The following is a 12702-nucleotide window of genomic DNA, read 5'->3' as shown; positions in this document are numbered from 1 at the left end:
TGATTTTGCTTGAGACAAATAGTCCAAAAGTAGCTTTAACACATCGCTTTAAACTTTGAATAATGTGTATATACAGCATGTATCGCTCTGGAAGAGTCAAGAAGTTCTCAGATAACATTATCCTAAAATATATTTTTGTGTTGTGTTAAAGGTAAATGTAGGTGTAGGTTATACAGTGTGTTGTTGAAGAGATCAAGCCACAGCTAGGTAATCAAAAGTAACGCAAAAGTAACTTAAAAGTAACGTAATGCATTAATACCATAAAAAGTAACTAAGTAACGCAACTTTTTGAAGGAGTAACTCAATATTGTAATCCATTATTTTTAAAGCAACTTTCCCCAACACTGGCTATTGGTGGATTAAAAAACTAAACTGGCCGTAGTGTGTGAATGTGAGAGTGTATGGTGTTTCCCAGAACTGGGTTGCAGCTGGAAGGGAATCCGCTGTGTAAAAACATATGCTGGAAAAGTTGGCGCACTGTGGCAATTAATAAAGCGAAAAAAAATGAATGATTGGATTCTGTTATTAACTATTCACCCTTATGTCGGTCTAATCCTTTGTGAACATTGTTCATTTTAGAAACACAAATTAAGATTTTGGATGAAAAACTCCTTCATCCTCCATAGCAACATTTAAAGTCTAGAAATGGAACCAAAAACATTGTAGAAAAAAATCATATGACTTCAGTGGTTCAACTGTAATCATATGAAGTTCCAATAACACTGTTGTAGGGCAAATAAGAGTTTCTCACCTGTCCTTTTTCCCGCGTCAGTTCAGGGTGCCACACGTGACCAATACGCAACGCAACACGCAAGCGTCGTAATGTCAGTAGTAAACGCGTACAATGTTATGATACGGAAGGCACATGCAAACAAAGTCATTTTTTACAGTTTTTGGGTGCCTAAAAGTGTTCTCGGGGCATCATAGAATTATAGTTGAAGCACAGAAGTAACACGGAAATTTTGACAGATTTTTGTTCCTTTTTTTTGAAAGTCTCACGGCTTTTGCCGTCTACAGGTGATGAGGGAGCTCTCGGTTTCAGCTAAATAGTCTATCTGCATTAGTTTTCTGAAGATGAACGAAGCTCACGGGCGACATGAGGGGGAGTAATTAATAACAGAATTTTCATTTTGGGGGGAACTAATACTTCAATCACATTAAATTCGAAAACTATAAACACAGATTTGAGATAATAAATACATTTTTTTGTCATTAGATCCACATACTTTTTAAATATGAGGCATTTTAACCCTTAGCAGGTTTACCAGGTAAAAGGGAGGCCCGGTTCTCCTCATAAATCTGACACTTCTAAACAGCACCTGGTGATTTACTCCTAGTCCACCTGTAAAGCACACGATCCATATATCACCTACACTTTTCCTCGAGTCAAAAGAACAACATAAAATCATGTTTCAGACTCCAGTGTGAATGATTTATGCTTGGTAAAGATACTATGTGGGTTTATGAACTTTCTGCGTGAACAAACATTAGCTAAATGTTTCATTTTAAACTGTTCAAATTTAATAATGTTTTATGATTTATTTCAAATTCATTTTTTGATTAATTTTTAAATATAAATTGAGAGGCAATTATATATTCGTTTGTAACCCTGGAACACAGAAAAGTTGCAATATTTGTATGAATAGCCTTCAATCCACAGTATGAGTCAACATTATTGGTTTTCTTTTTATGCCACAAGTTATTAGAATATTAAATATAATACTAAAAATAATCCTAAATAAAACTCTCATATTCCAGATGTTCCAATAGTTTTATCTTGACCAAATGTTGCCCTAAAAACATAAATCAATGGAAAGCTTACTAATTTAGCTAAAAATGGACCCTCATGATTGGTTTTGTGGTCTAGTCTAGTGTCACATATGGTTAAAGTGAACAAACAAGCTCACAGTTTTTGATGGATTTAACATAAGTGACTAAATGGGTTATTTCTTAACATACTGAAACAATTATAAAGAAACTCTTCCATAATTCTGTGTCTGGTGGTCCTTTAAGGGTTCAAGCCCAGCAGGAGATGTTTTTACTGCCACTGGATTTCTTTATGTGGTGTGATTTGTGCCTTAGGGCCAAAACAAAAGAATCAAACAAGCCACAAAAAGTCCCTGAATTGCTACACATATTAATTACAGGTGAAAATTCTTCATAGAAGTTACTAATATTGACTGCACGGTAAAACAGGCCTATTGTTATATTTCTATTTCATAGAAATAATTATTTCTAATTATTTTTAATAGAAATTTAGTTTAATAATAATAATTTTAATTATTGTGATAAACACAGAGTCATATGTGCACTGGATAAACATATTGTTTGCATGTATTTATCATAATTAAGAATATTCGTTTTGATTACCTTCATCTTTTCAAAAGCTCTGTCCACTGAAAATTTCAAAGTGTCTGATGTATATGACATTATACTTGAAATATGCTGTTATCCTTAAACAGACATAATCTGTTGGTGCAGTGGTGTAGTGGAAAGTGCGTCAACACATGCACTCCAGTGCTCACGGTGACCTGAGTTTGATTCCCACCTCCCTCCCTCTCTGCTCCCCAAGCTTTCTTGTCAGTACTCTCTACTGTCCTATCCTATCAAAGTGAAACCCACTGAAAAAATAAGTATTAAAAAACTGACATGATTTTCAGAGTAAACACAAGTACAGTTACAGTAATCACAATTACAGTAATCGGCCTACTAGTGCTAATTAGTCACAATCTAAAGTAATATAAATTACCTGACAAAAGTCTTGTCGCCTATACAAGTTTTAGGACCAACCAATAATAGCTACTTGTTCATCATTCGGTATCAGAAATGGCTTATATGAAAGGCAAAGGCTTCTAGATTACTTTTATTTTACCCAAATAAAATATGATCAGGGCTTGATTTTTAATGATTTATTTAGGACAGTAAGGTCTGACTTTGCTTTGACAAAAGTCTTGTCACTTAAAATAAATAATAAACAGTATAGAATATAAAGTCATGAAATAAAATGAATATTGTCTATGGCTCCCATGAGCTTGGAGGACTGCATCCATTTCTGCAATGGCTCAAATAACTCAATAATAAAGTCATCTGGAATGGCAAAGAAAGCATTTAGCAGGACTCCCAGAGTCCATCAAGATTCTTTGGAATCTTTCCTACTTCATCTTACCCCAGAAACGCTCAATAATGTTCATATCAAGTGATTGGGCTGGCCAAACCTGGAGCACCTTGACCTTCTTTGCTTTCAGGAACTTTGTTGTGGATGCTGAAGTATGAGAAGGAGTGCTATCCTGCTGATGAATTTGCCCTCTCCAGTGGTTTGTAATGTAATGGGCAACACAAATGCTTTGATACCTCAGGCTGCTGATGCTGCAGATCTCTGCAGATCACTCGCACGCCCCCATAATGAATATAACCCCAAACCATGATTTCTCCTTTATCAAACTTGACTGATTTCTGTGAAAAATCTTGAGTCCATGTGATTTCCAATAGTTTTTCTGCAGTATTTGTGATGACTGGGATGCAGTTCAACATGTGATTCATCAGAAAAATCTTCTGCCACTTTTCCCAAATGATCAACTAGAAGTCAAGTTATTATTTGTTGCTCTTACAACTGGGATTGACGACAAGACTATTGTCCGGTAGTGTAGATCAATGTTGTTTTAGTACAAAAATGTACTAAAAAAGCAAAAATGGAAATGCACAAACGTAAAACATTTTGGTACATTTTCATATACATGCCACTTGCTGTATTGTGTTAATACTGTGCTGCTAAATTCATATATACTGTACAGAATGTATGGAGTTTTGATCACGTATGCAAAAAATAGGATTAGATTTGAGCTTTGAATTTGTTACAATACAAATTTTTTGTGGGTTGAGCTTACGCCAGACCCAACACGATCCACAGAAATTCGTAACATTTTGATTTGCTGGCTAATTCGTATGAATTCGTACAATCTCATTCGTACAATTTAGTGTGATTTGCTCATCCCCCAATGACAGTTGGGTTTTGGGGCGGGGTTGGGTGCCACGCCTCCATTTTTAAATCGTAAATTTTAATATGAATTAGCCACTAAACTGACAAAATGTAAAACAGTTACGTTTCCAAGTGAGATCAGGTTGGCCAGACCAGATGCGATAACATCTAATGAAAACTTGCAGCACAATTTTGGAATGACAAAAGATGTATCCATTTTCATTTGTATCTATTGTATCCATAGTTATTTTGTAAACATGTTTTCAGTAAAATGGTAGTTATGAGTCAGAAATAACAGTAACATTATCCTTGGGCTTTAGGTAACAAAATAGCTTTCTGGTCTTTAAGGCAGATATTTGAGTTACCTGGCAAGATGTGAGAACTTGCTTCTCTCGAACCTCGTAAAACTTTGGGTTTTAAGTGAACTGGGAAAAGAAAACATCAAGAAGCAGAATTCCTCATTGTTTTATCACCTTGACCTTCCTGTCACAGTTCTGTTCTGCCACAAGTAATACAAGAAAAGAAGAAAAAAAGCACTAAAGTTTGTGAAATTGTTTATTTTTTTGGAAATATAAGAGAAAACCTGGACATTTGCTGAAGAGACTAGATGACATATTCAAACAAAATGCTTTTGGGCAAAGTGTTTTTTTTCGTTGTCCTCTATAAGTGATTTTAAAGTGTTCTCTGGCGCCAGCTGTTTCAAAATTCTGAGCAAACGTCACATTCTTCTACTTGTGGTATGTTGAAATTATGTGGCCGTATCGTGTTTGTCTGCTCTGCTGCTTCCAGGTTGGATTGTAGGTTTATGTGCTATGAAAAACACCTGTTTGCTGCAAGCCTGAAGTTTAATTATATGTGTACCATTGGACGTGCCGATCCGGCCGTCACATCATCGTGATGAATGGATCTCACTAGAACACATTAAACATTCAAGCACATATATGAATATGAGAGTACTTCCAGAATCAAATGCAGACACTTTAAGCTTTAGCTGTAGGTATTTGCTGTATACGTTGGGAAAAACATGGCTGAAATTATATTTGACATAGCCCATCATTTTGATCTATGATGTCCTGGTCATAAAAAAGCCGTAATCTCGGATTGTTAACCTAAACTCCATTTTTTATAGCATCCTGTAACCTTCTAGCCTTCACTTGCCATCGGTTTCTTATGACTGTGGCCAACACTTTCTGCTTCTTCTGTGGAATCTTTAGTGAGTGTGAAGAAACTGCCTGATAACACCTTCAAAAAGCTGCTGACAGGAATCTGCTTGTTGAGGAGAGTTTTCTTTCTTGTCTTTTTTTAACAGCATGGGTCTGGTTTTTAATTAGCTTACATTACACAGCTTTCACTACGCTAATAACTAGACTAAAGAGGAGTCTTAGTATGTGTATAAAAAAGAAATTCTTATATAATCAATGTCCCAAAGAGCTTTAATGGGACAAAAATACAAATGACATCTAGTAAAGTCTGAAATATTTAATCAGTCCTCACTGTATGCACAATTAGACAATACAAAGCACATAAACAATATACCATATGTAGCAAAAAGAAATGATCCAACTAAAAAACAGAACATATTTGTAACGTGTAGTATAGTTATATTAGTGCTTAGGCATAGGCCGACATTAATTTCTTACCATATGATAACCTTGGATAAAAATATTAAGGTTTCACTGTATTATGGTATTGGGATTACTGCTCTAAAATAAATTCTTTTTAAATGTCTGGGTGAAAAACAACAACTTTTCCCCTCATTGAACACAATATATTTTATTTTAAGAAATATTTAAAATATTTTGTAGCAGTAAACATGGCAGGCTAAATAATCCAAATGAGACATTGACTTCTGCTCTCTTCATTAGTTTCAAAAACACAGATTTCTTTACAGCACATTTAAAAAAACAGACAAAAAAAATTACATATACTGTAGGAAAGGTGTAACAGAAAATTTTAGCGGTTTTAAAACCTTAACTTTCCAAACCGCGGTAAACCTTGAATTCAGTTATCATGTCATGCCTATTAGTGCTATCACTATTTTGCTTAATAAAAAATAAAACACGGAGGATTTTTTCATCCAAATGATAGAATTCAACAGAGCTACACTGCATGATAAAGAAACAACCGAGCCTACAAATTAATATGGCAAGCAAACTGGTATGATTAAAGAACATAAACTTATTATTATTACACAATGTAAACCAAAAAAATCCACATCTGTACTGAAGGTTTTCAGACATGTCTTTGTCAGTTGTACATGTGGCACCTCATTTGTCTATTAGCAGAACTATATCGCTTTGATTATTTTTGCATCCCTCCGGCTGCTTCTTTCAAGCTGGATCTTAATGCTTTTCGTCTAAATTACAGGACCCTCATTGGTCAATGAGCTGATTTTGCAGGAGCCAATCACGATAAAGCTAACAGCAAGCTCCTGACATATGACATACCTTTCTGTACTTAATGATCATGGAGCTCCTTAAAAATGTTACAATCCGCCACAGCAGCTCAGAGGGTTTGAAGGGGAGAGTAAAGGGTTCAGGACACCCACAAGCAACATCTTCAAACCTTTCTGCTGGAACAGGTAAGTGCTTTTCATTAGTTACCTTCTCTCATTGAGTTGCACTATATATATATATATATATATATATATATATATATATATATATATATATATATATATATATATATATATATATATATATATATATGTGTGTGTGTGTGTGTGTATATGTATGGAGAACTACACCTAATATCTTGTAGCTGTCATTGTGTGAAATTCTCATATGGATTTTTTATTTGTTGTATTATTCACGTGTTTGTCACTGAAAACATTTTAAATAATTTATCGTTTTCATTGTCTGATCGTTATCTGAATGTAAAAATTGAAATATTTGGGATTTAATAAGAAGTGAAGTACATCAGAGAGGAAAAGCCAAAGATTCTACTAAACAGAAACAAGTGTAGCAAAATATGGGTGCACTTATTGATTTAACCCAAATTTGGGTAACATTGACAAACCCAGTGATTTTTTTCAACATTAACTCAACAGTTACAGTAGGTTTGTCCATATTTACCCAAACTTAGTTAAAACAACCAAGAATTTTGCATGCAATAAACCATGTAGCCTACAGATAATCTTAAGTTATATAAAGACTCACAAATGACTAAACTATACATTATTGTCAATTTCTAAAACATTATTTCAAGTTTCAATGAATTGGTTATTTTTTGCACAAATTTTACATTTTACAGTTACAATTTTATCACTTAAGACTCCAAAACCCAACTGACCAACCACTATTTTGAATATTTGTTTAAAAAATGTCCCTATATCACTCTCTCAAGTACCAATTTTTGTTTTTAGGACTCAACTAATCGAGAAAAATGGCCAGACTTGTTAAGATATTTGCAATGGCTCTCATGATCGTCTTCGTGTCAGGTAAGAATCCATTTTTATCAAAACAAAATATGAATATGTCAATCCTCATTGACATCTGATAATTTATTTGTCAAAACTGTGTAACATTACACACAAAAACCAGGTAACTTGTGTGTATATATATATATATATATATATATATATATATATATATATATATATATATATATATGAGAGAAAACACAACTGTTTCTATATAAAGTTCTATGAAACTTCTATGTTTCTATTTAAAACCAAAAAACCTAATGAGCAGTTAGTTTTATTTTATTTTGTGAACACTTGAGATTCAAATCAGGAAAAATAAGTCCTGCGCTTATTAGACTACTACTTTTTCCATAAGCCATAAACATCTTAAGGGACCTACTGGAGGTGCAGATATATGCCACAAATAATGTTGCACGTACAGAACGTTTTACATCCTTCATTTTATTTTACAGCACTGGTAATTATAGCAGGAGCCTGTGGGCTTGTTCCCCAATCTCTTTGTAGTTTAACAGGTACACTTGCAGGGGGTCCCGGAAGTTAAAACCCCATTTTACAGCACTTAGAGCTCTCAGACAGCCGAGACAGAGTGGTAATCACTAGAATAAGACACAGCCTCCGCTGACAGGAAAAAATGTGCCTGCTGTGCACCCATAGGTCCATATTAGTCAGTTGGCATTTTCCTTCATTTAAGAACTGTGACATTTGGTTCGTAACAATTCTCTCTTTTTTTTTTTTTTTTTTTGCCTGAGACAGACTTCTTGAGTGCTGGTCCTGTAAAGCGTAATGAAGAAGTGGATGGTAAGGTTTGTGTGTGTGTGTGTGTGTGTGTGTGTGTGTGTGTGTTTAATTATATCATCAGCTACTGTGTAAATGGCACTACCAACAAAGCTATGATGTGCTGCTCTAATGCCATTGAATCATTATGTTGCACACTGTAAAATGGCAGTGCTTTATTTTCTCATCTACAGATTCTTTACATCATGGCCCCAAAATCAACACCCTTTCATCTTAATGTGATTTTAGGTTATATATTTAGAAATGAATACAACATAGTTTTGGACTGTATTACACCAGTCGACCAAATAAATCCCAAGTTTGAATGCACAATGATATCCACTCTTTCCCACTTCGGCAACTTATCATATACAGTGCCAGTTAAAAGTCTATTAAAAAGACATTTTATACCAGTGTGTATAGTTACTATTGTCATGTGCTTGTTTTGTTATAAAAGGTGCTTCTGAGGTGAAAACAGACAGCGAGTCTCATATCCGCAAGAGGAGGAATATTGCCTTCTACAGAACTCAACCTGATTTCTGGGGCTGGTATAAATACTTCATGGAGACCAACAACCAGGAGGGAGTGAGTAGTATAGATTATTAGTCAGGGTCACAGTCTTTCTGAGACTTGTCTTTGACTTTATGCAATGTTGTTCTTTAAATAGCCCCTATTATACTTTAATATTACATTCATTCAGTGTTTAATGGAGTGTTCGATGTGTAAAGTGTACGATGAATAACGTCTCCTAAAAATTCATTGTGATCCACTAAAATGATAGGAATTTCACTAGATCTGTAACACATTTCCATTATGCCAACCTATTCTTATCTAACCTACTTATCAGTCTACACGACCTGCTAATATCATGCTTGCAACTTTGTGGTTGATTAACTAGCTTCAGATGTTTTATCATCAATGCAATTATTGCTACTGCATTAGTGTTTTCAATCACTAAGGGAGGAAGCCACATGAGCAAATATTGTAATGGGTCTTTTCCAACACATGCTAAAACTGGTAGACCATTACAATGCCATCTGACCAATCAGAGAACTTTAGACTTTCTGAAAAAGGGGCTTATAAAGAACAAACTGTTTGAGAGTAAAAGAAATTAGGCGATTTTATTGTATTTTATGAGAACTGAAAGTGTTATTTTGACCTTGAATACATGTAAACCTATTGTGTAAGACCTCCAAAACAAATTGAGGAACCTGTAAATTAGCATAATGGGGTGTTTTAAAGGCGTCTTTTTGAGAGATATTTTCAGAAGAAACTGCAACAAGAGTAACCCAATTACCCAATTTTTATTTTTCTGTGATGACATCCACAGATTGAGGACTTGGATCGGATGTACCGTGTTTACCTGCAGAACAAGCACAGAGTAGAAGAGGGTCCCAATTTCAACCATTACCTCACTCACTTGAGTCAAATTTACAAAACCTGTGCCAACTCTGATGACCCTGATTGCATTGCAGAGTCCACCAGCAAACCTAAAGCTAAGATTGTCATGCCTCTACCTGTGAGGCAAGCTACTGTGGCAGTGTGCAACCCTTACCTTGACCCTTACTGCCTCTACGCCATCAGACCAAAAGCTGCAGAAGAGCCTTCACCTGCCCCAGCAAAGGTCCCTGCTCCAATTATGTCACCTCTGTTCCCGCTGCCCCTGAAAGCACCTCTAGCCCATTATTACTATGCTCCAGTCATGGAGCCATTTTTGTCAGCTGAGCAGAGAGCAGAGCTGTTGCGCATTTGCAACCCTTCAGACACAGAGTGTCTGCAATATCACCTACGTGCTGCTTACGGCTACAGGCCTTCACTCGGCCCTCTGCCTTCTTACTCTCACCTTGGATGTGATCCTACCAAAGATCCTTACTGTCAGCCCAAGCTTGTAGCCAGATCTCCCTCAGGTTTGTATCACCTGTACCCTTCCTGTAATCCCGCTACTGACCCTCTTTGTGTTGCCAATGTTGTTGCACCTGCAGCTCAAACCGCTGAGAGTGCCGAAGCACCAAAAGACAAGCTCTGCAACCCTTTGTTTGAAGAAGGCTGTAACCCCCTTACAGCTGCCAAGCTAGCGGCTCTCAATAAGCCTGTCCTGGAATATGCTCCAAGAGATGAGCCTGCACCTCTCAACCTGGCCTGTGACCCTCGTTACGACCCGTATTGTCTGATAGGTGGAACCGCTGCTCTCAGGAAGCCCCCTCCAGTTCTCCCAGAGTTCCAGACCCGTCACAATCTAGGTGTCCGTGGAAAGACCAAAGAAGGTTATGACTGCTATATGTTTTACGATAAGGACTGCACCCCAGTGGAGAACCAGGATCTGATGTCCAGTGCTGTCAGTTCCAAGCCAGACTGCCACCCATATGACCCCAACTGTGGTAGGTTTGCCGCTCAGCCATCCACTGGAGCAGAGCCAGCTAAAACAGTCAAGAATGGCATCATTGAGCCCCATCCTGACTGTGACCCAGAAATTGATTACAACTGCCGCCTGCGCCGGTCAAAATCTGCAGGTGATGAGCCGGCCCAGCAAGAACAAGGTCATGGCAACCCTCTCCCTGAACACGTGGCTCCTGAATATCCTGTTCCAAGATTTGAGGACTTCCTCAGAGCATACATGGGTGGCTACAAAAAATGAGAGGAAAGAACTGGATGAGAAATGGATGAGAACTTGAAAATTCAATCATGTTTTGCACACATTTAGCTTTGTGCAAGAGAAGCAATTCAGGATCATCCAGGAATCATTGACATTTTACTAACTCTAGGGAATAATGTCTAATTCTGTCTGAAATGTCATGTTGGGAAACAAATCAATACATTTTGGGGTTTTCTTGATGGTAATGTGAAGCAATATATGATAGGCCTATATGTATTTATGTATTATATAGTGTAGGTTAGGGTACTTCAATAAGACGAATACCAATACTCAGATCTGTGTTATACTTTCTTTAGTTATGTGGTCATTTTAATATACATATTTAATGTAGCTTCCACTCTCATGCATAATTCTTTTTCAATAAAAAAATGAATTAAAATTGTTGTTTTTTTTATTCTTCTTGAGGTATTATTTACATTTAATACATAACTTGAGAATAATGGATATGTTAGTACAACAAAAGAAATTGACAATGTAGTCATTGCAAAGCAGAAATCTGCACATTCAAATAAATGTTCTCAATATATTTAACCTCTGTGTGAATTACACAAACTGATAACATATGGTGTAGTAAATTGTATCATTGTTGTATAATTGTTTCTATTGTGACAAAAATGAAAAGAAATGTAATTATCTTATAATCTGAATTATGCACTTGCAAAATAAACAAATTGGAAGTTAATTGGTTTTGCAAATTCAGGTCTTAATAAGGGAGGAAGAAAATAGACAAAAGAAAAAAATATAGCCCTGTATAGTATACAAGAAATACGGTATATTCTATACTGTTCTGATATATATAGTGTGTACGATTTGTGTAAATATCATTTATTTCATTTAATTTACAATTTTTCTCAATTGCTTTGGCTCAATTCTTGATTGAAATTTTTATTTTTCAAAACAATGAGATTAGATCTCTGAACAATTAGCTTATTGTTCACTTCAGAGTGGCATTTCTGATTTCTGATTTAAGCAAATTGCAAATGCTTTGGCACGTGTGCAAACAGTAAGTACAATTGTAGTTTAGGCAAAAACTAATTGCATATGGCTTGTTGTTCAAAACTGATGAGTCGATTCTCAGCTGTCAAATTCTTCACTATTTCTCAATAATTTTTCATCATGTAAGCGTCACACTCAAAACTGTCTATTTGATTATCAAACATTTGTATATGTGTGTTTACACCATAAATATCTCATATTGACATTGTAATGTCTGCTAAATTAAATTAAGCCAATCAAGTTTGGTTGCATATATGTCTATGTACACAGTTGAAGTCAGAATTATTAGCCCCCCTTTGAATTTATTTTTCTTTTTAAAATATTTCCCAAATGATGTTTAACAAAGCAAGGACATTTTCACAGTATGTCTGATAATATTTTTTCTTCTGGAGAAAGTCTTATTTGTTTCATTTCAGCTAGAATAAAAGCAGTTTTTGAATTTTTTGAGAAGGCATTTTAAGGTCAAAATTATTAGCCTCTTTAAGCTATATTTTTTCGATAGTGTACAGAGCAAACCATCATTATACAATAACTTGCCTAATGACCCTAACCTGCCTAATTAACCTAATTAACCTAGTTAAGCCCTTAAATCACTTTAATCTGTATAGAAGCGTCTTGGAAAAAATCTAGTGAAGTATTATTTACTGCCATCATGGCAAAGATAAAATAAATGAGTTATTAAAACTATTATGCTTAGAAATGTGTTGAAAAAATCTTTTCTCCGTTAAACAGAAATTGGGGAAAAAATAAACAGGGGGGCTAATAATTCAGGGGGGCTAATAATTCTGACTTCAACTGTAGATAGATAGATAGATAGATAGATAGATAGATAGATAGATAGATAGATAGATAGATAGATAGATAGATAGATAGATAGAT

General features: G+C 35.5%; 1 protein-coding gene across 1 annotated transcript; it reads left to right on the top strand.

Annotated features, from left to right (window-relative positions):
- The first annotated feature begins 6448 nt into the window (after nt 1–6448).
- and2 (actinodin2) lies at nt 6449–11206 on the top strand. The gene is made up of 5 exons (XM_056477257.1): nt 6449–6557; nt 7341–7415; nt 8154–8198; nt 8632–8759; nt 9505–11206. The coding sequence occupies exons 2-5, from the start codon at nt 7361–7363 to the stop codon at nt 10807–10809; spliced, it is 1533 nt and encodes a 510-aa protein (XP_056333232.1). The 5' UTR covers nt 6449–6557; nt 7341–7360; the 3' UTR covers nt 10810–11206.
- The last annotated feature ends 1496 nt before the right edge of the window (nt 11207–12702 follow it).

The sequence above is a fragment of the Danio aesculapii genome, chromosome 2 (assembly GCF_903798145.1).
Source record: "Danio aesculapii chromosome 2, fDanAes4.1, whole genome shotgun sequence".
Classification (NCBI taxonomy): Eukaryota; Metazoa; Chordata; class Actinopteri; order Cypriniformes; family Danionidae; genus Danio; species Danio aesculapii.
Note: the sequence above shows the minus strand (reverse complement) of the source record. Positions and strands in the feature narration are given on the sequence as shown.